Consider the following 26,046-nt stretch of genomic DNA (forward strand, 5'->3'; position numbering starts at 1 on the left):
AGAGAAGCAGGTCAAATGTTTGGGCAAGCCCGGTTCAAATCCTGCTTCAGACATTTCCTAATTAGGTGACCCCTGCCAAGCCCCTTGGATCTCTCCCAGACTCAGACCCCTCCCATGGGATTGTGGGGCCCAGATGAGGTCTTTGCAGACTTCAAAGTGTCAGCCAGGCTTTAGGGCGAGTGCCCCTTCCCAGGGGTTCTAATGGAGCTTCCTTTCCCACCTTCCTGTGGGCCCTTCCCTCAGGAGGCTGGCCAGGCCCCTCCACCAATGCCAGGGTTGTGTCTAAGTCCCCTCTCCCTCTCTTTCTCTATCTCTGTTTCTCACTGTCTCACTGTCTGTATTTGTGGATAGGTGTCTTTCTGTTTCTGTCTCTGAATCAGTCTTTGTTTCTATCTCTTTCTGTCTGTCTGTCTGTCTCTTTCTCTGTATGTCTCTGCCTCTGTCTCTTTTTGTTTCTTTTGCTGTCTCTCTGTCGCTCTGTGTCTCTTTCCTCTCTCTCTGCCTCAGTCTCTGTCTCTGTTTCTGTTTCTTTCTGTCTCTCTCTTTCTATGTCTGTCTCTCTGTCTCTCTCTGTCTCTCTGCCCCTCTCTCTTTCTCTGTCTCAGTTTCTGTTTCTTTCTCTGTCTCTGTTTCTCTGTGTCTATCTGCCTCTCTATCTCTATTTGTCTCTCTCTGTTTCTCTGTCTTTCTTTGTCTCTGTCTCTCTCTGTGTCTCTCTCCTCTTTCTCTCTCAGTCTCTGTTTTTGTTTCTGTTTCTTGTGTCTCTCTCTATCTTTCTGTCTCTGACTCTCTATGTCTCTGTCTCTGTCTATGTCTTTCTCTCTGTCTCTGTTTCTTTCTCTGTCTCTGTCTGTCTGTATCTCTTTCCTCTCCGTCTCTGTTTCTGTTTCTTTCTCTGTATGTGTGTGTGTGTCTCTCTTTGTCTCTCTGTCTCTCCTCTTTCTCTGTCTCTGTTTTTTTCTCTGTCACTGTCTCTGTCTGTTTCTGTCTATTTCTGTCTCTGTCTTTCTGAATCTGTGACTCTGTCTCTGTCTCTCCTCTCTGTCTCTCCCTGTCTCTCTCTCTCTGTCACTGTCTCTGTCTGTCTCTCTCTATCTCTCTCTGTCTCCTGGGCTTCCTCTGCAGAAAGTGACCCCGGGCTGCAGCAGGAAGACCCTCCTGTCTATGCAGGTGGGCTTGTCTGCCCCGGGGCTGGGCCGAGGGGCCCTCCAGCTCAGGTCCAGCATGTCCATGGGGAGGGGGGCTCAGCCTGGGGGCACCGCTGCAGCCCCATTCTAGGCCTCTTGGCTCCTTGCTCTGGAACCCCCAGCCTTGGGCCTGTGAGGGCAGAGCGAGTCCAGTGCGGGCTCAGCCTGTAAAGGGCTGGCATAAAGGGCCATTGAGCAGCCCGGCGGGGGTGGGCCAGGCCGCGGGGGCCAGAAAGGCCCTTAAGAAAACCGCCCGACTTGTTTTGCTCAAAGCTAAACACAACAGCTCGGATCTGGGCCGGGGGAAGTGTCAGCCGCCCCTCCCGGACCCAGACGGGAAACTCCTTCCTCCTCTCAGGGCCAGGCCAGGATAAAGGCCACACTGTTCCCCCCGCTCCCCCCAGCACAGGCAGGAGAAAGCTACTTCTGTCCCCAGCACAAGCGCCTCATTCAGGGCCCGGCCACTGGCTGTCCCCCTGCAGCCACTGGGGCCAGCCCGGACCCCAGCTTAAGGCAGGGAGCGGCTCACAGCAATCCTCAGCGTCCCAAGGGAGTGAGCCCCCAGCCAGCCCTAGAAGAGGGGGATGGCAAACTGCGGGTGCTGTGTGACCCAGAGCTAGTGAAGTCCCTTTCTGGGCCTTGACTGGACAGATAGCCGTATCCCTACACACCTGTGCATTCTCTTTCCATTTGTACATATGTATTCCCCCCCACGCCAGGGACTTGGGGCTCCCTGAAATGACTACAAGGGCCGTCTTGGGGATGTTTCATGCTCTTCTTTTGGGTCAGGTCGGGTTTCCGGGACCCACTGTGAGCCAAAGAGGCCACACAGACATGGAGCTTAAAGCTCCTCAAAGTTGTCCCCTGATTCTTTGAAGAGGTGGGGGTCTGTGGGTACGGAATACTAAATACGACATCAGACATTTTCATTTTGTTAGTTTGCTGAACATTTCCACACCTCCTCTTTTTATTCTTTGCTATATGGGATAGCTGTCCAAGAGGGAAAGTGAGGAGGGATGCATCAGGAAATGTAGATGATAAAGACAATAAAAAATAAAACAATAAAAAAAAAAATTTAGAATAAATAAATAAATGAACCTTTAAAAGGAGTAAATGGTCTTTACAGGTTGTCGATCAGCACTTCTCAAGTACCTGCTCTAGCCACGCACGGGGGGCACAGACTCAAAATAGGAAGGGCTCCTGTCCTCCATAAGCTCCACTCAAGCCTTTGGCTGCCGTGTGAGAAATGCCCACCCACCAAAGCTTCCTCTGACTCCCCCTCATGGCTTGTCGGCGGTCCCAGCAGCGGGGCCCAGCTCTGAGAGCTCTCACCATCTGTAAAGGCTTGAGTGGAGCTTATGCAGGGCAGGAGCCCTTCCTATTTTGAGTCTGCGCCCCCAATGCGGGGCCAGAGCAGGTACTTGATAAATGCTGATCCATCCGAATGAGGACCCAGAGAGGGACTATCTCCGTGGCTGCTGTCCAGTATCCAGCCTTGCCCATTTCAGAGAGGGTCCCCACCAGGTTGGCGTCCTGGGCGCCCCATTCTGAGCCACGACACTCGTGAAGACCATTTACTCAGTAAGAAGAGGTTTGATTTGCACCAGACGGAGTTCCCACGCCCCCAGAATGGGGGTCCTTGGACCATTGGTGTACAGGGAAGGCCCGGTGTACCCGTTTTCCACTGCTTGTCGCATGGTCACAGAGGCTGGGCTCAGGGTTGGAGAGCACTTGCCACTCATTCCCGTCTCTTTCTCCCCACAGAGCTCCTACCCCATCTGGGAAGACTTCAATTCGAAGGCCACTAAGCTGCACTCTCAGCTCAGGTGAGACCTACACCGCTGCTCAGTGCCGTCAGGATGGAGAGGCTGGTGACTCCCAGTGGACAGCCCGAGCTCCGGGCCTTGCCCGCTGCCCCTCCTGTCCTCGATGGCCGAGAGCAGCTTCCTCTGGGCGAGTTGGCTGGGAGGGCCGGGGCTGCAAGGGGAGCAGCTGGTCCAATGACTCTGCTATCTCCTATCTCCCCTCAGGACCACCGTCCTGGCTGCAGTCGCTTTCCTGGATGCCTTCCAGAAAGTGGCCGACATGGCCACCAACACCCGAGGTACGAGGCGGGAAATGGGAATGGGGGGCAGGGAAGCAGGAGCCAGGAGAAGTAGAACGGGGACAGGTGGAACAACAGGGATGTGGGGTGTCCTGGCCAGTGGCAGGGGGCGTAATGCCAGCTGGGCTCCACGGGCATCTTTCTCAGACTTGCTCTGCAGAAGTGGGCAAGTAGATTCACTTCTCTGAGCTCGATTCTCCCCGTCCTGTGAGATGAGCATAATTCTCATTCTTCACCCCCAAAGGCATCCCAAGGATCCATGAGATTGCAGGGGGGGGGGGGGGCTGCTGTTCTGGTGCTGGTCCTCCCTGTCTCCTGAGCAAACAGCACCATGGACAGGGGCCAGCACTGGGATGGGGCAGACCAGAACCTCCATCTGCTTCCATCACATGGGATGGATGCCTCTTGAAGCAGTCTCATTGTCCTAAGGGAAAAAACCGGGGGGGAAAGGGGGTGGTATCCAGACAGTTACATCCCTCAGTTGCCTTAGGAGGTCTCAGCAAGGGCTGGAGAAGTTTTGGGTTTGAGGATAGCTTGGACCCATGTGACTAGTAATCCCGAAGAGAGACAACCTGGTGCAAGGGAAGGAGCCCTAGATTTGGGATTCGAAAAGCTCGGATTCAAACCTACTTAGTTCCTGAACTTGGGGCCATGTGATGTCATCTGTAAAATAACTGGGCTGCACTAGATGGTCTCTGGGGTCTGTGATCCTATGAAGAGTTTGTTGGCTGACCAGTTAATCAATTAACAAATACTTATTAGTTAAAAATTCAATTACCAAATTAACTAATCTTAAATTAAAGCAAATAAATACTTATCAGTTAATAAATTAACTTTAATTAAAATATTAAATAACTTAATAAATGTTCTATTTCTGAGCTTCCTAGTCTCAGTACAAAGAAGTTTAGGATATGGGCCCCTCCCCTTAAAGAGTTCCTTCCTTGGGGAGACAGACGGTGAATTATAACTAGTAGCTTAAAGGAGGGAGTGTTCAAAGTCCTTCTGACAAAAGCGATCCTATAGAAGGCTTCGTGTCAGAGGTGGCCAATGTAAAGTCAGTGTTGGACTGGTCCTTTTTCTCTGTGTCTAGTAGCTTTCCAGAGGATTGGTGATGGGCTCACAACCTTAGCACTGTCTCATTAAATCCATTCATTCATTTAACAGTCATTTAAGTACCTACTACAAAATACAAAACTAAGTGAATACAGGGAATATAAAAAACTAAACTACAAAACTAAGTAAATACAGGGAATATAAAAACTAAAATACAAATCTAAAAATGAAATACAGAACTAAGTGACTACAGGGAATACAAAAACTAAAATGCAAAACTAAAAATGAAACAGGCCTGGACATCAAGAAGCTTACATTCTGCTGAGAAGCAGCAACATTCACACATGTAACTCAATAACAACATGTACAACGTTAACATCAGGGAGGATGGCCATTCCAACTGAGGGGAATGGAGGAGACAGCCTGTGAACTGAGTATCCCAAGAGGTAGCGGTGAGGAGGGAAGGCACGTCAGGCATGGAGCACGGCCCTTGAAAGAGCATGGAGTTGGGAGATTAAGTCTTGTGCAAGGAAGAGTTTGGCTGGGATGGAGTTTGTGCGTATAGGGGCTGCCATTGAGGCCCTGGGCGATCAGGGAAGAACAAACACTGCTCCCACTGGAGAGGGAAGTTCCAAAGGAACTGGTTGGGCAACACCCCAGAGATGAAGTGTTCATTTCAGGGAGCAGCAGGGATCACCAGCTGGACACGGTGTCCCCACTCTGCTTCTCCTCCACTTTGGGACTTTGGGACAGTCAGCTCATTATACTCCTGGGGCTGGGACAGAGCCCACTCTGTCAGGGCAGAGTTAGTTCCCTGAGTCCTGGAGTTGGAGGCGGCGGTGGCGGAGGCCAGTGGAGACCTCCAAGGATACAGGGAAGATACCTAGCTGTGGTCAAGGGCTCTGGACACCCAGGGAGGATATACCAGTCAACAAAAAAGTTAGTCAGTTTTTGGTTCACCCCACATAAGAAGAGAGAGGTAGGGACCCTTGAAGTCCCAATGGCATCACCCTCTGCAGAGAGTTCTGCATCTTTGATCAGGGACAGCAAGAAGAGGACTGTACCTGATCTGACAGACATGGGCCCTACAGGGCACAGGTGCTAAGGATTGGTGCTCACTTAAATGAGAGCTCCCGTCACCTCCTGTTAGAGCACCCAGAGCAAAACTAGCTTGGGCAAGTCATTTAGGCTGACATAGGAAATAGAAGGGATAGGTACGCCTCATTTCTGAACCCAGGGGTCCAGATGCCTTTGCCTCCTTTAGAAGGGAGGCTGAGGTCTGAGGAGGAAAGGAAGGAATGGTTCTGCCCCCAGACCCACAAGCCCAGCATCTCTGGTGAGAGGCGTGGACAGAGGGACCTTGGGCCCAGCTGAGGAGAATCAGTTTCATGTTTGTATGGAGTATTGGACCCACGTTCAGTCAATCAATCAGTCAGGATTCAAATCCTGCCTCGGGTCCTAACTTTCTGAGAAAGTCACTTACATTTCTACATGTTTCTTCATGTGTCGATTAAGGAGATCACACCTACTGACCTCAAAAATCACTTTTGCCTCTAAATTCTAGTCTATGGCCTCAGAATCCCCAATAAAAATATCCCACAAATGCCCATTCAGCCTCTGCCCAAAGACCTCCAAGGAGGAGGAAACCTCCCGGTCTGGGGCAGCCCATGCCCCCATCATGCTTTGAGACAAACCTCAGAGTTAGAAAACTTTTCCTGACATCGAGACAAAACTGGCTTCTTTGCAAGCTTCGTCCATCTCGACCAGTCTAGCCCCTCCTCATGGGACGGCCCTTCAAGTACTTGAACACGACCATCACGTCCTTCCTAAGTCTTACGTTCTTTGACCTGAAACATGATGGAGAGAGTGCTCACAAGCTCAGGGCTCACAGATACCCAGCTCTAGGTGCTTGGAGCGGCCTGGTAGTTATATAATAATAATATTTGTAAAGTACTTTATGACCTCATTTGACCTTCAAAACAACCCATATTATAGATGAGAAAACTAAAGCTGAGAGAGAATAAGTGACTTGACAGATATTAGGGATGTGAGGCTGGATTTGAATTCAAGACTTCCTGACTCTAGCTCTAGGGCTCTACCACTATACTATCTAGCTGGCTCATTTTTTTTCATTCCCTGCTACTACTTTCCCCCTCACTGAACAAGAAAAAGAAAACTCCCATAATAATTAGACATAGTCTAGCAAATTCCCACATCCATCTTGTCCCAACCTATATATTGAGTCCAGCCTTTCTCAGCCAAGAGGAGGGGGGCAGGCTCTGGGATCATAGTTGGTCAGTGCATTGTCTGGAGTTCCGAGATCTTTCCAAGTACTTTGTCTTCCCAGTGCTGTTACTGCAGCACAAGCTGTTCGCTTAGTTCGCAACTTCATTCTGCATCAGTCCATAAAAACCTTCCCAGGTTTCTCTGAACCTGTTTCCTATGGTACAATACCATCCCATTGTGTGTCTATGTATCGCACAGTTTCTTTAATGATCTCTCAAGAGATGAGCACCCCTGCATTTCCAGTCACAACAGCACTCAGCCATTCTCTCTGTTCTCTGGTGGTGTTCCCCTGCGGGACCGTTGTAGATTCTGCCCAAATGCCTCTCGCCCTATGACGGGGGAGATTCTGGGGATGGTTCCTTGTCGCGGGTCCCAGAAACAGTAGGGGCACTGAAGATGCCATCCAGGATTGCCACTCTTATTCTTGGCGATGGATAAGTTAATATTTCCCAGGAGTGAGCATTCCCTAAAAAGGGAGGAGCCCCTGGAATGTGGCTTGTGTGGGTAACAAGGGGTCCTGCCCCTGGTGCTCTGGGTGGAGGTAGGGAGTGGTTAAGGGGAATGTCAGCTGTCCTGGCCCTTGGACCTCTGCCCATTTGTCCAGGAAGCTTGGAGCTTCCAGACACGCTAGGAACGTGCCCCTAGTCAAGCCCTGGAGAGCAGCTGGCATCCCAGACCCCAGGCCCTGGGTCCGGTATCCATTTTCTACATTCTTTTTTTTTTTTTGCTGAGGCAATTGGGGTTAAGTGACTTGCCCAGGGTCACACAGCCAGGAAGTGTTAAGTGCCTGAGAGCAGATTTGAACTCAGGTCTTCCTGACTTCAGGGCTGGTGCTCTATCCACTGCGCTCCCTAGCTGCCCCTCCAGTATCCATTTTCATCCAGGCATCAATTCCACCAAGTTCAGCAAATATTTATTAAGTATCTTCTTGTGCAGAGCTACAGGCTTGGGGCTGAGGAAGACAAGTATAAAAAAGCTTTACTTCATTTTCTCTTGGAGTTTCTTGTTAATAACACCTATATTTTAGTGCTTTAAGCTTTACAAAGCTCTTTACTCACCTTATCTCATTTGAGCCAACTCTGAAGGAGAATGGGGGAGGGGAGTAAGTACTGTTATTGTCCCCATCTTACAGGTGAGAAATCAGAAGTTGAGAGAAGGTAAGTGACTTGCCCAGGGTCACACAGCTAGTAAGCATGAAAGGCAGGATTCAAATTCAGGTCTTCCTACACTGTCTCGCTAGGGGAGTGCTTGCAATGCACAAGACACCATGTTAATGTTGAGGGTAAGGGATGGCATATAGAGGAATATTAATGTGTTATCCCTGCCCTCCCAGAGATGAGAAGTTCATTAGAGGGGCAGCTAGGTGGCGCAGTGAATAGAGCAACAGCCTTAAATTCAGGAGGACCAGAGTTCAAATCCGGCCTCAGACACTTAACACTTCCTGACTGTGTGACCCTGGGCAAGTCACTTAACCCCAGCCTCAGGGGAGGAAAAAAATCATTATCGAGATGTAATATGTGCCTATCAAAAGATTGAAGGCAGATTTGCTAATGGGGGGAGAGGCGCATGAGGCAAAACTTCCTAGCTTTGTGATCTTAGCCACTCTCCCTCTCTGTGCCTCAGTCTCCTCCTCTGTAAAAATGAAGATGTTGTCTCTGGAGTCCTTGTGGCCCGATCTGAAGCTGCGGGCTATCAGGGGTCCAGCGGGGGTACTTAACTGGGTCTTCAAGGGTGCGATGGGATTGGATAAGGAAGAGAAGGCATTCCCAATACTGACACTGGTAGGGAGGAGAGTGATGGTGGCAAGTGTGAGCATGGCTGGAGGGAGAGGACTGCCCTCTGGGATGACAGGTGTTCCTGGTCTTTGTGGGATTGGACGTGGTGAGGCGGAAGGAAGCCTGGGGGGCGGGGAAGGGTCAGCAGAGAGTTCAGTTCCCTGTGACCTTGGACAAGGAATTGTATATAATCTATTCATTATATATATAATAATTATATAATATAAAGGAATTCCTTTATAAAGCAGTGTTAATATTAATATTGAAATATTATAAGGGTTAATATTGAAAAAACTATCCATGCATATGTTTTGAAAATTAAAAAGCTTTAATAAAAAAATAGCATTACAAATAAATTAAAAATAAATTTAAAAAAAAAAAAAAAAAACAGTGTAGGGGTAGCTCCTTCCTAGGAGATTTCTTTGACATTTCCCATCCAACCACTAGCTACTTGCCTCTCCTCCCCGTCCCCTGCTCTCCTCCCCCAGGTGGGCGCCTCCCTGTCCCTGCTCTCCTCCCCCAGGTGGGCTCGGCCCGCGCCTCCCCTCCCCGTCCCCTGCTCTCCTCTCCCAGGTGGGCTCCGCGCCTCCCCTCCCCGTCCCCTGCTCTCCTCTCCCAGGTGGGCTCGGCCCGCGCCTCCCCTCCCCTTCCCCTGCTCTCCTCCTCCAGGTGGGCGCCTCCCCGTCCCCTGCTCTCCTCCCCCAGGTGGGCCCCTCCCCTTCCCCTGCTCTCCTCCCCCAGGTGGGCGCCTCCCTGTCCCTGCTCTCCTCCCCCAGGTGGGCCTGGCCCGCGCCTCCCCTCCCCGTCCCCTGCTCTCCTCCCCCAGGTGGGCGCCTCCCTGTCCCTGCTCTCCTCCCCCAGGTGGGCGCCTCCCCGTCCCCTGCTCTCCTCCCCCAGGTGGGCCGGGGCCATACCAGGTGGCCCGCGGAGGCTGGAGGACAACATGTCAGCCTCATGGGGAGCAGACGGGAAAATGTCCAGGGAGATGGACCAGGGGAGGAGGGAGGCCAAATCGAAGCAGGAGGGGGCTGGCTGGCCGCTTCTGTGGACAAAGATTGCCCCCTGGTGGCCAGCGGCAGGATTTGCCAGAGATTTCCACCGCGTCCTAAGCCCATCTCCTTGAGCGTCCTGGAGAGCCGCATCTTTCCGGTGGCAGTCTCTCAGCATGGAGGGGGCTCTTGTTTTCCAGGGGCCACAAGAGACATTGGCTCAGCCCTCACCCGGATGTGCATGCGTCACCGAAGCATCGAGACCAAGCTTCGGCAGTTCACCAAGTGAGTGGGGCTGGCAGGGGAGCCCAGGGAGGCTTTCTCACCCCCGGTTCTCCTAAATTTGGGGGGCAGGGACTCAACCTCTCCCTCATAACTAACCTTCACCCCTAAAAACGCTCCTGCCCCCAAGCGGGAGATGCCACCTGGTCACAGCCAGTGGGAAATCTGCATTTCTAATCTGCCTCTGGTTCTCGCAGTGCCCTGTTGGAAAGCCTCATCAACCCCCTGCAAGAGAGGATCGAGGACTGGAAGAAAACCGCCAATCAGCTCGACAAAGACCATGCAAAAGGTGCTTTCGAAGAGCGGAAGGGGGGGCAGCGTCCGCTGCGGGTGCCAGGAGGGCTCCGTTCCCAGGTCCTCATCTCAGGGGCCCCCGTGGCATGAGCCTTGTTTTTATTCCATTTAGAATACAAGCGGGCTCGCCACGAGATCAAGAAGAAATCATCAGACACGCTAAAGCTACAGAAGAAAGCCCGAAAAGGTAGGGGCCCCCAGTGGGGGGAAGGGCTCCAGTCCAGACACCAGAGGGGCGTGGTGGATGGTACACAGCCCCGCCGCTCAGAGGGGGGCAGCATCCCTCCGTCCCTGGTGGGGAGGGCTGGTTGGCAAGGCGCAGCGGGCAGACCCTGCGGGAGCCGGAGCAGCCCAGAGCGTTTCCTTATTCCAGGAAGGAAACAGGCCGTGGAGGTCGGCCCCTAATTCTGTCTCATGCTGGGAAGACTCTCAGGCCGCCTTTAGGGAAGCCTCTGAGTGCCAGAGCTCTACAATCCTTCTGCACGCATGACTGGGCTCTCCTGCCCCTCTAGAAACTGCCCACCTCATCTTCAAGACCCCTCCCCCTCACAAAGGTTGTCAAGAGGGAGCCCAGGGTGGGTCGAGGGTCCCACTTACCTCCCCTCAAATTGAGAGAGAGCTCTCTGTCCATCAGCTGTCTTTTACACATTCTCTCTCTCTCTCTCTGTCTCTCTTTCTTCTCTTCTTTCTCCTCCCTCCCACATCCTTCCTGTAGAGCTACTTGGTAAGTCAAACGTCGCTGCCATCTGTTCCAGCTGGCCTCCCTGGCCCTTCCTCAGGCCCTCCTCTCCCAACCCCGCTCCGCTTTAATGTCTGTGTGGCATTTCTCTGTCTTCCATCACTCCAAGGGGGCTTGGAATGAACCTTTCCAAAGTGCAGCCTCAGGCAAACTGGGTCCTCCCGGAGAGAATGGGGTGGGAGCTCCCCGCTAGAGCAGGCCGTCAGGGACGTGGGGTTCATTACACGGCTCCCTCCCCCTGCTAACACCTCATCCCCTTTTCCATCTTCTGTCCTTCATTCACACTCGGTTTCCTTTCTTTCTTTCCCTCTCTTGCCATGCTGTTCCTGGAGTGAGCCTCGGGGCTAATGCTGAGACCAGTCTGTATGGGCTCGGGCCAGCCCCCTCCCGGTCCGGCCCAGCTCTTCCCATTGGGTTTGTCCCTCACTCTCAGGAGGGCTGAGGAGGGAGGAGGAGCCCTCTCCTGCTCTGAGCCCTAAGGCCATCCCCTCCCTCCGGGCCTTTACCCTAAGGGTAACCGGAACGGGAAGCAGCTCCCAGGCTTTTCTTGGCATCCACCAGGCCCCCAGCCACAGGCTTTGGACCACTCAGCATTTGCTTCCTCCCATCCTCGCTGCCCGCTCCAAGTGCATTCTGGGAGACTGCCCCGCGGCCAGCTCTGTCCTGCCTGTGCTAGACCAGGCCTGGCAGGAGAGAGGGCGAAAGGATGAGCCCGGATCCTGAATCTGGCTCTTGGGGGTGGCCGGGGGGCTCCGAAAGCAGTTCCCAACATGCATCGCTTCCGTTTTCAGCTGGTGGGTGGGCACCCACCTGCCCGTGGCCTGCGCTCACACCTGAGGCCCCGGGGGCTTTGCAGCTTTGGCTCTGGCTTTTGGCATCTTGTTCTTGTGTGTTTCTGTGTGCCTTTCTGCCCCTGCCCGGGGCCAGCTTCCCACTCCCATCCCTGCTGCATGGGTCGCTGCATACCCTGCCGCAGACCAAGACTCTACCATCACGCGGGGTCAGGCTCTCCCTCCGGCCCCCTCCCCTGCACCCGTGGAAGCCCCCCTGCGGGCAGAAGCCAGGACCGGGGCTCTCTGTCCCCTTCCTCACCCTTGGGGGCAACTGGGCTGAACCCAGGGAGGAGAAGGGCCGGCTCCCATCTGGGCATCTCCTGTCCCCCACAGGGAAAGGGGACCTGCAGCCACAGCTGGACAATGCCCTGCAGGACGTGAACGACATGTACCTGCTGCTGGAGGAGACGGAGAAGCAAGCCGTGCGCCGAGCACTCATCGAGGAGAGGGCTCGGTTCTGCACCTTCATCACCTTCCTCCAGCCCGTGGTGGTACGTGCGCCGGGGGCTGAGGCTCGGGAGTGGGGCGGGACCCCCGGAACAGGGGGGTACACCTCCAGGATGCAGACGTTAGGAGCTCCCCCTTGACTGGCGAGAGGGTTCTGTGCAGGGGGCGGCCGTTCCTTTCTGTGGCCTAGCCTAGCAGCGCGCCCTCCCAGAGGAAGGCCTAGATGGGGGCTTGTCGGATAGGGTACTGCTCTGAGGACCCCCATGGCCATTTTCCAAAGGATTTTAGTATCCCCCATTTAGGACAAAATCAGTTGGGAATTCGTTCCCTGAGTGGTTCAGGAAGCATTTTGGATTGCGTGTTAGGCGTTCTTAATCTCTACTGCATCATGGACCGTTTTGACAGCAGAATGAGGACCCCTTCTCAGAACCACATTTGTAAATGCATAAAAGAAAATACAGAGGACTGCAAAAGAAAGAAAGCGATTCTTCTTGAAACACAGTTTTGTTTTGTTTTTTTACATACACAAGTTTTTGGAACTCCCCAGGCTAGGACCCCTCTTGTAGGGCCTTTGGAGGGTTTTGTTTGGACCTTGAGGTAAAGTTGCCCAGGGCTGCCGATGAGCCTCATTTTCTGAACGTCCTGATCGTGGGGAAGCAACAAGGCGGAGCGGCTGTAGAGCTCTCCTCAGGCAGGAAGCTCAGAGGCTCAGCGCCTGGGCATGGACACACTGAAGGGTTTCCCTCCCCGAGATCTGCCCCGTCAGGAGCTCCCGGAGCCAGCGAAGTCCCAGATCCAGCCCAGACCAAGCCAAGGCTTCCACATCTCCCTCACAGCCCCGACGCCCGAGAGCCCCATTTTACTCAGATGTAAAACAGAAAATTGGCCAGTTTCTTCTTCCGGTCGGAAGTGCCTGTAGTCAGGGCAGATTATAAGGGATGAGCCAGGGTGCTGCTGGGATTCACAGAAAACTCATTAGGAGTTCATGCTAAAGGTGTAGATTCCCAGCCCAGAGAGTTCCAGGGCCCTCGGTGTCTCCAAAACCCTGCGCTTTAGGGGCAGGAGGCAGGGCGCCGGACCTCGCTACCATCCCCAAGCCCACACCATGAAGCAATCAGGCTGGACCTAGGAGGGGGTGCTCTGTCCCCTCTGGATGAGGAAGATGGGGGGGGATAATGATGTGTACTGGCTTCCTCCCTGCCCAGAATGGAGAGATCACCATGCTGGGGGAGATTACCCACCTACAAGGCATCATTGATGACCTGGTGTTGCTGACGGCCGAGCCCCATAAGCTGCCGCCGGCCAGTGAGCAGGTAAGGGCTCTCGGGGAGGGACACTGTGGCAGGCGGCCTGCATGTCACTGGGCGTCCCCTTTGGCCTTTGTGTGGGGGGAGGGAGGCCGGGCAAAATGTCCAGGGCGGGGGCAGGGACAGAGAAGGCCAGGCAGAATGAGTACGCAGGAGGAACCGAATTTGCCCAGGGGAGAACTCTTAGTTCTGGTCTGGGGGGCAGGACGCAGGCCTGTTAAGGGTCAGAAGTGCCCGGTGAGTCATGCAAGCCCTTGAGGAGTTCTGAACGTGACCATGGGGACAGCATGGGGGGACAGAGCGCGGGACCTGGAGTTTGGAGAGACCAGAATTCAAGACCCAGAGAGCACATTTCGTGTCTCCAACCCCGAGCTTTCCCATGTGGAAAACAGAGCTTAACAATCCTCACCAAACCTGCTCCGTTGGGTAGCTATGGGGTCCAGAGGGTGCAAAGTGAGCCTTTAAAGCACTTTTATTTCAGTATTTTCATGTGGTAAAAAAAAAAAGTGCCAGACAAAACTAGGTTCAGGCCTTGCCTCTGACGTACTGTCTGTATGACCCCGGGGCAAGTCAATGTTCTGAGGCACTCTCTGATATCTGCGATTCTCTCTTTTTTTATTAAAGCTTTTTATTTTCAAAACATGTGCACAGATAATTTGATAACCCTTGCATAATAGCCTTGTGTTTCAGATTCTCCCCTCCTTTCCCCCGCCCTTAGATAGCAAGCCATCCAATATATGTTATCCATGTTAAAATATGTTAAACCTAATTGATGTAAACGTTTATACAATTATAAGATCAGGGATTCTCAAAGGAAGGTCTAGGGGACACATACCCCTCCCCCTGAGGGTCTCTGTGACCTTTTCAGGGAGTAATTACAACTTTAATGGGTAGATAGGATCAACGTAAACAAGAGCTCTCTGGAGTCCTCAGTAATTTTGAAAAGCGAAGGGGGTTCCCGAGACCAAGAACTTGGAGAGAAGGTGCTGGTCCATATTTGCAGAGGGAATGTTCTCTGTGCTAATGAAATCACCGGGCCCAGTCCTTATACCTATGATGTTATCGCAGTCATCAACCCCTGTGTTTGCTCATGAAGGGTGAACAAGAAAAGGGAGAAGTGGGGATACCGAGTCGTTCCCCAGGGGGGGTTGTTAGGGCCATCCCCACTTCCACTAGATACAAGGGCAATAGAGCTGAACTGAGAGCTGGAGGAATCCAACAGTGAGCCATCCACGGAACCCAAGAGAGTCTCCTTGAGGTCCAGGGGATGCTGGGAAGGGCGTGGGAGGTGGGGTCTGATGTCTCCCTAAATTGCTGGTGGCAGCTGCCCTGGCTGTGAGGGAGGGCTCCCTGGCCCCAGTGACCCCGGTCTCTGCCCCTCATTCAGGTAATCAAAGACCTGAAAGGCTCCGACTATAGCTGGTCATACCAGACTCCGCCATCTTCCCCCAGCAGCTCTGGCTCTCGAAAGTCCAGCATGTGTAGGTAAGTGTGCTTGAGCCATGGGGGGCCTGGCCTTCGAATCCCGAATCCCGGAGGGAGGTGACCAGAGGGCTTGGCCCCCCCTGGCTTCCCAATCGAACCCTGCCCCAAATCCGTTCAGTTCATTGACTTCGAGGCTTTCCAAGGCACCTCTCGATACCAAGGGTTCTTAACCTGAAGTCTGCAGACTTTGTGTCAAAAATATTTTAATAATGGTATTTCGGGGCGATTGGTCTCCTTCGTAATTCCATGTATTTTGTTTTTGGCACTTAAAAGCATAATTTGCATTTGAGTTCAAATCCGGCCTCAGACGCTTAACACTCCCTGGCTGTGTGACCCTGGGCAAGTCACTTAACCCCCGTTGCCTCAGCAAAAACAAACCAAAACCCCCACAGTTCTGAGGGGGGATTAAAGTCCATCAGACTGCCAAGGAAGTCCATCCCCTCCTCGGCAGTTAGATTAGGAAAGGTTGAGAACCAAATGCCATTTTTTCACATTTACAACATCTGAATAACATTGCAAATGTGTGTGTGTGTGTAGACATACATAGATTTTCCATGTTTTGAATTGTTCCCTAGGCAGATGCCCTTGAACAGAAGTGCTATTGAACCTCAGTTTCCTTATCTGTAAATTAATACTTGCAATGTCTGCCTCCCATGTTTACCTTAAAGCACTGTGCTAGTTATTCTTACTCCATACGGTTATAACCCATGTTACATCATGCTTTCTTTCATGCATTTTGGCACGGCGGGTGGAGAGCTTTGCATCTCATCACCACTCTGGGATGTGTAGGTGCTAGAATAATCCCCATTTTACAGATGAAGAAACTGAGGCAGGCAGAGGTGAAGGGACTCGGCCAAGCTAGCGAGAAAGGATTGGGATGGGATGGGAACTCGGAGCTCTCTCCCTCGTGGCCAGAGGGCCAGTTTGAGAGTCAGAAGCTTCCGTATCTGGGGGCGATTCCGCCCTCACTCAGAGTTCCCCCCCCTTTGTCTTTAACGCGGTGACTCCCCCCAATCTTTATTGCATTGGGACCGTAGAGGAGACAGAAGGGCTCGGAGTGCTCGGCCTTGGTATGGCCTTCGTAAACAGTGGTCCTGGCCCAGGGCCCGGGAGTGACCCCCAGCCCTCCCCAGGTTTTCCTCCATCCCTCCCCGACCTTGACACTCTGTTCCGCGGCTCAGCGCCTCCTGTGTACGATGCTGCGTCTCAGAACCGTTGTCTTACGCTGTCTTTTCCTTCCTTTGTCCCCTTTCTCTCCCCCCGGACACCCCCTTGTCCACCCCCCCGACCACTGTTGCCACTCTCCCCTTTACTCCCTCCCCAGCAGTGGTAACAGTGCAAAGGGTGGCGGCCCGTGGCCTGGCGGGTCCCAAACATACTCACCCAGTTCCACCTATCGCTACCGCAGCCTGGCGCAGCCAGCTAACACCAGTACCCGCCTCTCCAGCGTCTCCTCCCATGATTCTGGCTTCATCTCCCAGGATGCCGTGTACTCCAAGCCGCCGTCCCCGATGCCCTCGGACATCACCAGCCAGGTAGGAGGGCGGCTGGGGGGGAGGACGCCCCGACCTGGCTTTCTGTCCATGCAGCTTGGGAATGATCCCAGTGAAATCCCTGCTCCGCCCGTTTATTTTGCAAGTCCTTCAAGACCCGTAGACCTCCTCTGGCTCATCTGTGGGATGAAGGGCTGGTCCAAAGTTCTCTCCAGCTCTAAATTTCCGGTCCTAAAATCACCCCTGGGCCAGGAGCTGAGGCGCCGTCTCGGAGGGCACAGGCTCCCCCTCGTGCCCAGAGGGATCACGGGTCCCCAGCCTTGGCCACCCAATGCAGGAGGGCGGTACCTCTGGCAGAGAAAACTAGGGTCCAGAAAGACAGAAAAGCCCAGTCAGAGGATTGCAGTCTGGACTGCAGAGGGCGAGAATGGCACTTGGGAAGCAGAATGGAAAATGGAGGCAAATGGTGACAGGGAAAAGGGGAAGTCAGGCTGAGCCTGGAGCCCTGGGAACAAGGCCAGGACGCTGCTCCTCTCTGTGTCCGGAGACGGCGGTAGCAGTGACCTCAGCAACCAACCCTCCAGTGGGAGGAAGGGGGGCGACGGGTCAGCCTCTTCTCCAGCCCCAGGCCCGTGAGGGGGTCTCTGGGAAGCTCAAAGCCCCCTGTTCCCGCGGTAGAACGAGAGATCCTCTGATCAGGGTGTCCAGCGTTCCTGTCCTGGGCCAAGCTCGTCTAACTCTGCTGGCTCTCCTAACTGTCCCAAAGTGTCAGCATAATATGGCTCAAAGTGGTCAAAGGGGCCAAGGGAGTGTTTGTGGTAGAGAAGGGGGATCTCGGACAAGAGATGAGACGCGGGGCTCTGAGCCGCGCTCACCTACCCGAGCTTGACCCGGAGGCCGCGTCTCTGTCGCAGAGGAAGGGCCCTCGTGCCCACGGACCGGCCCAGCTGCCCCTCCCCCCGGCAGAGATTCCCGTCCCTCCGAGTCTCCCGGAGCAGGCCCTCCTGACCGAGAGGAGCTGGACCTCAGCGTGCAGAAGGAGACATGCGGGCTTAGACACTAAGGAAAAAAAGTCACTAAAGTGGAAGTTAGATCAGGGAGGACGAATGTCACGGGGAAGGTTCTGGGGGTGTGCCAGTGAGTGTCTGCAGCTTCCATCAGCTTGGGCAGAGGGGCGTCCGAGGCGTCAGGGCCGGGGTTTCTGTGTGAGCAGGTGCTTGAGCGGCTGTGTGCGCGAGCATGGGGGTCTGCGGGACTCTTCCTGCCCTTTGGGATGGTGGGGGCAGCGGGGGGCCCGGGAGGCCCATGTGTGCGCGTGCGTACTCTGCGTCTCGGCCGCTGCATGCCCTCGCCCTAACCACGTTTATTCTCTCCTCCTCCCCCGCTCTGCCCCCTCCTCCGCTCCTCTCGCTCTCCGTGTCTCTGTGGCCGATTGCTCCCGCTGGCTGCACCACAGAAGTCCTCCAGCTCGGCGTCCTCCGAGGCCTCGGAAACCTGCCAGTCAGTTAGCGAGTGCAGCTCCCCCACTTCGGTCAGTGTTGCCCCCCAGGACAGGCAGGGCGTGGGAAGGGGCCGAGAGGTTGCCGCAGAACTGCACCAGATGCTCAGGGAAAGCTGCGTCCTTTTTCCCCTCCTCCCCAGGGGTCAGCAGGAAGGCTCAGGGGGCAGGGAAAGGGGCTCCTCAGCCAGCAGCAGCCGGGGGTCCCAGAACTGCAGCACGGCTCCTGCATGCCAGCCCCTCTCACTGCTGTTAACATGGACTCGGGTCCTCCCCTGAGCTGCTTGGGGACTGCCTGTCCCATACCTCTGCTGTGTCTCAGTGTGCTGCTTTGGAGCCGGGTCTAGAGTCCTCCCCCATTGTCAGGCCTTGGGAGGTGAGAATGACACCGGGAAATGGCCGGAGAGGAGCTGGAACGGTTTTCCTCGGGAGCCCGCCTCGGTTCATCTCCCACCTTGTGCAAGGCCGGCAAACCTGACTCAGCTTATGCCCCAGCTAAGGCGGCAAGGCCGAGCTTGGGGGAGGAGGAGACCCCTTCCTGGACCTCCTCCAGTGACTGCCTGTTCTTTGGGGGGATGGAGCTCTGTAGTCTCACAAACAACTTTCACCTCCAAAAGAGGGACTTCAGGGAGGAATGGCAGCTGCTTTCACAGCCGGTCCCTCTCAGGGCCAGCGCAGATGAGGGTCCTTGGGGGAACAGCCAGTCCTGTCATCTCCAGGCTCCGACCTCGGTCCTGTCGTCCACCTTTCTGGCACTCAGTCTCCACCTGCTTTTCCTACCTTCAGGATTGGTCCAAGGCCGGGCCATATGACCAGCCGATGGCAACCACTCTCCAGAGGAGGAAGGACCGAGTAGAGCATCTGAGGGAAGCAGAAGTGGGCCCGGGCAGTGGGGGCTATCCCAGCATTGGTGGGGAAGAGGCCCCGCGACCCAGGATGTCCCCTGCAACTATCGCAGCTAAGGTACGCCCTCTGAGGAGGCAGCGTTGGCAAGAGCAGCCTGCGTACCCTGCCCTAAACCGTGGAGGTGCATCGAGACCGAAAAGGACCAGGAGCCAGTCCTTTTTAACCCCAATTGCCTCAGTTTAAAAAAAAAAAGAAAGACAAGAAATAGTTTAGAAAGTGGCCCATTTAAAATACAACAGTGGAAGAAGAATGCAGGATCCTTTTTTTCCCAACTATCAAACATTTTCCCCTCCCTTCCTTCCTTTCCTTCCTTCTTCCCCTACAGGAAAAAAAAAAAATACTCACAAGTCATAAGTAAAGTCAAACAAATGAATTCCCACATTGGCCATGAACCCAAAAAGGTGTATCAGTCTCCACCTTTATCTTTGCCTGCTCTGTCAGGAGGCGGGTACCAGGCTTCAGCATTGGTCCCCAGAATCATGGGTGATCATTCCATTGATGGGAATTCATCGGGCTTTCCAAACTGTACATATTTATAGTGTTGATGTTAAAGTATAAATTGTTCTAAGTCTTCTCACCTGAGTCTGCATCAGTTCATACGAGTCTTCCTAAGTTTTTCTAAAACCATTGCTCACATCATTTCTTACAATGTAATGGTGTTCCATTATATTCCTTTGATCAAATTTGTTCAGCCGTTCTTCAGTTGATGGGCAAAGTTTTAAATGCCTTAAGTTTACTTGTCCCTTTATTTTTTTCTAATTTTTAAAATTAGTTCTTTTTAATTTTCAAAACACATACATAGATAATTTTCAACATTCACCTTTGCAAAATCTTCATGTTCCAAGTTTGTTTTCCTTTCCTTCTCCCCTACTCCCTCTCCTAGATGGCAAGTAATCCAATATGTTAAATACGTGCAATTCTTCAATACATATTCCCACAATTATCATGGTGCACTATTGCCCCTTTAGAGGAACAGAGCAAGAACTCTACTTAGCTGGAGCCAAGGAGAAATAGTTTAGTTTTTGAGACTGGGAGACATGGGGGACACTGTGCTAGGAGGTGAAAGGTGTGGCTCCCACTAAGGTACATCCCAGGGTTAGGGTTACAACACCTATAGGTTCTGGACTTGTCCCACCTTCTGGTTCTGGTTTTGTCTTGACGGGCACCCATTGACTCCATCTTGCCTATTCCTTCAGCATGGTGAAGAGGTCTCTCCTGCTGCCAGTGATCTGGCCATGGTGCTGACCCGTGGCCTGAGCCTCGAGCACCAGAAGAGCAGCCGGGACTCCCTGCAATATTCAAGTGGCTACAGCACCCAAACAACCACCCCTTCCTGCTCAGAGGACACCATCCCGTCCCAAGGTAATTCTCTGGGGCCATCCATGGGGCTCCTAGAGTGGCAGGCAAAGGACAGCTCGTGCAGGTTTGCAGAAAGCTTCACATTGTCCCATGTGATCCTCACAGCAACCCTGGGAAACAGGAGCTATTATTAATCTCGTTTTAGATGAGTAAAATGAGACTGACAGGGGTGAAGTGACTTGCCCAGAATCACACAACTAATGTCTGAAGTTGGATTCCAAAAATGGAAGAAATGGAGAGCAGATCTTAGGATCATAAATTTACAAGTGATACAGATTGTACAGCCCAGTGCCCTCATTGTACAGAAGAGGAAACCAAGGTCCATAGAAATAGAGTCAGTCAGTCAAAAACCATTTATACTACCCCTGCTATGTCCCAAGCGCCTGGGAAAATAAAGGAAAAAAATCCCCTGACTTCAAGGACTATATATCCTTTTTTTATTTTAAACTTAAATACAAAATGAGAAAAGGAAAAAAAAAATTTGTCATGGACACAGCAGATCATAAGAGAGTATTCGATATAAAACAATTCTTTTCTGAGAAAAACTACATAATAAATGCTATCTATATACTGTTTTCAAAGCTGCCCAACTTATTTTCCTTTTATTCTCTGCTGTGCACTTTTTACTTTATTTTCCCCATCCCTCTCCCCACCACCATCCTAAAGACGGCTACAATTAAGCATAGACATTATATACATACATACATATGCATAAATGTGTATATTATGCATGTACATATATACATGTGTTTACATGCACACAGATATATACACACAGAAATATACACTATATGTACATAATATATATACATGCATACATATGAATACATACATAGATATCTATAAATACACTTATATATGCTCATACACACACACATGTAGGCCTGTACTGTGCTTATTTCCAGCTGTCATCTGTTTCTCTGACGGTGGATAGAATCTTCCCTCATAGGTCCAAGTCTTCCCACGTTTTTCTAAATCAACCAGCTCACCACTTCCTACACCACAGCAATATTCTAACCTAATGACATCCTATATAAACAATCTGTGCAAGTTTTTTCCTCGATTTTTTTCATTCCTCCTATTCTTGACTAAGTAGGTTTTATTTATTATAAAAGAAACTTTTAAAATGACCAAATTTAATTTAAAATAAATTCAAACTGTTGAAAATAAGAATTGAATTTAAAATAATCAAAATTATCCCTTTCACACTTCAACGACGCTCTTGTGTTATAATAATATAGTTTGATACTAAGGAGTATACATTCTAATTTGTCCACGGTCCATTTTGACTCCACGCCTGGTATATTTTCCACAACACCACTGGGTTCAAATTTTGGTTTTGCTGTGACTTTAAGTAAATTATTTGGTCTCGGTTTCTTCATCTGTAAAACGAGAGATCCAGACTGATAATAATCTCTAAAATCTCTCCCAGTGTTAAATCCACAATCCTGTAAGGCAGGGGTTTCCTGGTGCTGGAGCTCTTTGGCAGTCTGATGAAGTCCATGAACTCTTCAGACTAATGGTTTTAAATGCATAAAACAAAATATACAAAATGGTCCGGACCATTGGAAGGCAGTTGTCAGAATTTTCTGAAAACACATTCTCGGCCCCAGATTGAGCGCTGCCAATCTGCCAAGTGAGAAGCCAAGTGAGAGATGGGGAGAGGTCAGGGTCATGGCGTCTCCTTGCCTTCTCTGCAGAAGAACAGGCGGGGTCCAGCATTGGGGGGAGGGGCTAGGGAGGGCGCAGCGAGGAGAGGGCGGAGCTTTCTCTCTCCTGTGTTTAGGGAGCCTTGAGGAGGTCCCCAAGATTAGAAGCAGGCCCTGCCCTAAGCCAGCACCTAACGCTGCTAAGGTGGACCCGGGAGGGCCGAGGGGGCTCCATCCGCCTTCAGCACCCGGGACAGTAACCGGCCTCCCGCTCTGTCTCCAGGTTCGGATTACGACTGCTACTCGGTGAACGGGGACGTGGAAGGCGAGGGGCAGAGCGAGTTCGACAAGTCTTCCACCATCCCCCGAAACAGCAACATCGCCCAGAACTACCGCCGGATGATCCAGACCAAGCGGCCGGCCTCCACGGCCGGCCTGCCCACCGGCATGGCCCTGCCCTCGGGGGCCCCTCCGGGCGTGGCCACCATCCGCCGCACGCCCTCCACCAAGCCTTCGGTGCGCCGCACTCTCTCCAACGCCGGCCCCATCCCCATCCGGCCGCCCATCGTCCCGGTGAAGACCCCCACGGTGCCCGATTCGCCCGGTTACGCGGGCCCCACGCGGGTGGGCAGCGAGGAGTGCGTCTTCTACGCCGAGGACGCCTCCTCCCCCCACGCGCCCGATTTCGCCAAGGCCTCCCCCAAACGGCTGAGCCTCCCCAACACGGCGTGGGGCAGCACCTCCCTGGAGGTGGCCGGCTACCCCGGGGCCGGACAGTCCCTGTCAGCGGAGGAGGCCGAGGAGGAGCAGCAGCTGGCAGCCAATCGCCACAGCCTGGTGGAGAAGATCGGGGAGCTGGTGGCGGGCGCCCACGCGCTGGGAGAGGGCCAGTTTCCCTTTCCCACTACCTTATCCAGCACCTCAGGGGAAGAGACGCCTGCCCCACCCCCCGCCGCTTCCGGGGACCCTCCTGCCGAAGACATGCTGGTGGCCATCCGGCGCGGGGTGCGGCTGCGAAGGACCATCACCAATGACAGATCCGCTCCACGCATCTTGTGATCTTGCTGCCCTCTCCCGCCTCCCAACTAAGGGAGCCCCGGGTCGGGACTCGGCAGCCGGGGCCACGTGAGCGAGGAGTTAGGAGAGAAAACCCATCGGGAGCCACAATCGGTAAAGGAAAAACAACAAAGGAGAGAAAAAGAAACGTTACAAAAGTACAAGGCAAAGCCACTTTATGGATAGAGACAGAATTTAGAGTTACAAATTTAAACTAGGAAAAACTTCTTTAACAAACCTTGGGAAGGTGGAGCCATTAGGCCTTGAACTCTCCCGGAGTCTCTTTCGTTACTGTCTCAGCCCCGTTTCCTTCTCCTCTCCTCCTTGCCAGCCCTTGCCTTCTGCACCTCCGTCCCTTCCTAGTGAGTGGTGGGGAGAGGTGTCCCCGGCCAGCCCTGGGAGCAGCAGCGCACACCCCCCATGCACACTCACTCACACAGTCGCACACGCTCCCTCAGCACCTCCCGCAAAGGAAGGAAACGCCCCTGGGCTTTCTGGAACTCCGCCGTGTCCGGCACACGTCCTGCAGCCGGGCACCGGGACTGGTGTGAGCATCTCCCTGTCCCTTTCTCCGTTGTTCCTTCCCCCCTCCGCGTTGTCTCTGCTCTCTGCCATGACGGCAGGGCGGGGCCGGCAGCACTTCTGAGAGCGGGCGGGGGCTTGGTGCTCCGTTGGAGGGAGCGGCGCGGGCCGGGCCCCCTCGGAGTCCCCGCTGTGGGCCCGGCCTCGGGGACAGGAGCCCCGGCCAGGTCCGTGCGAGGGGAGTGAGCGGGAGCGGTCCTTGGTCCGGCAGAGTCTTTCCAATTCTGCCCCTTCTTCCCGCTCGTCAGAGGCAGTGCCGGGCCCTTCTTTCTGGTGGGGAAGGTGGGAGACCTGTAGGAGCTGAGAAAACACTGGGAAAAAGGAAGGCGACGTCCAGAGTTCTGTGGGCGCCCGGGCCACGGGGCGGGGGCGACGTCTGGGGGGGCCAGGTCTGGTCTGAGCACCTTGTGACGGAAACTCTGGTGGCACTTTTGGGTCAGTTTCAGCCGTCCGGCGTCCCCACGCGGGGTCGGGGGCTAGAGCTGTACAGAGGGTATACGTGGAGGGAGGGGCGGGGACCATTTTGTTAATATAATAATAAAACGAAGGCGATGATACCTGGGTGGATGCGAGGTGTGAGTGTGTCTGCGTGAGTGGGAGTGTGTGCTGCGCACGCACGGGTGGCGGAAGCAGCTGGGTGGTAGCCGAACGGGTCTTTGGCAGGACTAGGGAAGTTGTGTTTGCGTTAGGAAGCCAGGGAGTGGCTGATATTCTCTCTCCAGTGTCTGGAGTTTGGCCCAAATGGTCGGAAGGGCCTGGGGGTCTAAGCCGTAGACCCCCGTGTGGCCCGTGGCAGGGTTAGGGCAGCGAGGAAGGCAGAAGAGAAGGGGGTGATTGCTGAAGGTTGGCTTTGACCCTCTGTTGTGGAGGAGATGCCATTCGGGAAGACCCCCTCCGGGGGCTCTCGCCTTCCAAGCTTGTGCCAGGAAGCGGCGGGGGTGGGAGGGTGGGGCTGGCCTTCCCTGCTCCCATATAGTGCCAAAATGTGGGCCCTCTTGTGGGGCCGGGGCAGGGTCTCAGGCCACGGGGAGAGGGGCTGCAGGCACTCCCCCTTCCTCCCTCCCTTTGTCTAAACAGGGTAAAAAGCATGTGAGATTAGGGCGAGAGGAGAGGTTCCTGTACCCAAGGGGAAAGTGTCCGAGGGGACAAGAAGGCCTCGGGCTTCAGGCCCGGCCCCACCACCCTATCTCCCAGAGGCGGGGTGGTCGGTGGGCTTGGGAAGGCTGGTTTTTCCACGGGTGAGCTTCACTCCTGTCTCGCCTTTTGCCTTAGGAACCCAAAGACATCTTTCTTGTGCCATAACACAAAGGGGTCTCTGGATTCATGGCAGGAAAACCCATTTCACCTGTATTCCCTCCCTTTTCCATTTGTCACTTCAAATGGCATTATCGAGTCAGGGGCACATTTTCTCAAGCTTCAGGGGCGGCCTTGCCGTCTCAAGGCCCCTGGAGTGTTTCTGAGCTAGGACGTAGAAGAGCCGTGGGGAGCCGAGGGGCTGGAGTCCGGGAGCGGCTCAGCTAGTGGAAGAGCTCTGGCCCGGAGGCCGGTCGCATGGTGATGACGCTGAGTAGCCTGTCCTGAGGACAGCACCGGGACAGAGGGCTGGGGACTCCTCGGGGCAGGAAAAAGCATTGGGCAGGGGTCGGTGAGGTTCACGTGTAAGCTGATGGTCTGCGGTGGTGTGGGACGTGGCACGTGTGGCGGGTTTGCAGCCAGTGAGTGTGGTTGGGGTGGGATGGGGTGGGCTAGTGTGTGTGCTGGGGGAGGGAGGGTGTAGAGGAGCAGTTTTCTGGTGTAAAATGGTGGGAAGTGTAAGGGGTTCCCCGTCCTCTGTGCCTTCCCTTTTCCCCTTGCTTCCTTACATGGCAGGAAAGTCATTGTTTTTCAGGGACTCCCAGGGGTCTCGGTCAGAGGATCTTTGCTGTAGGCTGTGCAAAGACCCTGGCCCCAGCGCCAAACTTCGGGTCCAAACGTGCTGGAGGAGGGAGATTCGGGGAGGACGTGGGGAAGTCAAACTTTCCATGCTCACCCGTTCTCCCTCTTGACTTTTGGGGTTGGGAGGGGGCTCATTCTGTGACTGGGGGAGTAGAATTCTCAGCCATACAAAATTTACTGAAGAATCGGGGATTCCAGCTCTGACCTTGGCCTTTCCTTTGCTACCCTTTGGGGTGCTCCTTGCAAACAGGGCAATGGTACACCTTCCGGCGGGCCCCCCCCTCCCCCCCCCCCCCCCCCGCTTCCCTCCCGAGTGTCCAGGCGGCGGGAGCCCCTGCAAGGCTTCGGGTGAGGGCTCTGCTGGGAGGGCTGTGGAGCTGCCAGACGGGGTGAACGCTCTCTGCTCCTTGCAGCCTCTATCGTAACTCTTGCTCTTGCTCTGTGGTCCTGGCCGGCAGGAGAAAGAAATGCCCGCTCTTCCAGGAGAACGAGAAAAGCCCCCATCGCCCTCTGCATGCCCTGCTTTCCTGAAGGGCTGAGACAGGACAAGCTAGAGGAGAAGGCGATGGGAGGGAAGGACGCGGAGCGGGACAGAATCAGGAAGGCCGCAGGGCCTTCGAGGAAGCCCCCGAACCCTCCTCTCTAGGCTGAGCCCATCATATCCCCATTGCCCCGGAAGCACCCTGGTGTTGTATATAAAGCTCCAATTCTGCCCTGTCCCGTCATTAGCGATTAGTAATAACCACGTAGGTCCCGGCCCGCCGGCCCTCTCTGACTGGAGCCAACA

General features: G+C 53.8%; 1 protein-coding gene across 6 annotated transcripts in view; it reads left to right on the top strand.

The window, feature by feature from the left end:
- Positions 1-22,875, top strand: part of MTSS2 (MTSS I-BAR domain containing 2) — a 30,950-nt gene extending 8,075 nt beyond the window's left edge. The window contains exons 2-14 of one of the 6 annotated variants that reach the window (XM_074285937.1): positions 2,952-3,013; positions 3,218-3,291; positions 9,595-9,679; positions 9,874-9,965; positions 10,083-10,157; positions 11,876-12,033; positions 13,195-13,302; positions 14,684-14,781; positions 16,106-16,316; positions 17,731-17,805; positions 18,559-18,735; positions 19,875-20,040; positions 21,970-22,875. In XM_074285937.1, the coding sequence (XP_074142038.1) occupies positions 2,952-3,013; positions 3,218-3,291; positions 9,595-9,679; positions 9,874-9,965; positions 10,083-10,157; positions 11,876-12,033; positions 13,195-13,302; positions 14,684-14,781; positions 16,106-16,316; positions 17,731-17,805; positions 18,559-18,735; positions 19,875-20,040; positions 21,970-22,745 (2,157 nt within the window). In that variant the 3' untranslated portion in view covers positions 22,746-22,875. The remainder of the gene's footprint in view (positions 1-2,951; positions 3,014-3,217; positions 3,292-9,594; positions 9,680-9,873; positions 9,966-10,082; positions 10,158-11,875; positions 12,034-13,194; positions 13,303-14,683; positions 14,782-16,105; positions 16,317-17,730; positions 17,806-18,558; positions 18,736-19,874; positions 20,041-21,969) is intronic. The other 5 variants (XM_074285938.1, XM_074285941.1, XM_074285939.1 and 2 more) reach the window with 5 other exon arrangements.
- Positions 22,876-26,046: the final 3,171 nt, after the last annotated feature.

This window comes from Sminthopsis crassicaudata, chromosome 2 (assembly GCF_048593235.1).
Source record: "Sminthopsis crassicaudata isolate SCR6 chromosome 2, ASM4859323v1, whole genome shotgun sequence".
Classification (NCBI taxonomy): domain Eukaryota; kingdom Metazoa; phylum Chordata; class Mammalia; order Dasyuromorphia; family Dasyuridae; genus Sminthopsis; species Sminthopsis crassicaudata.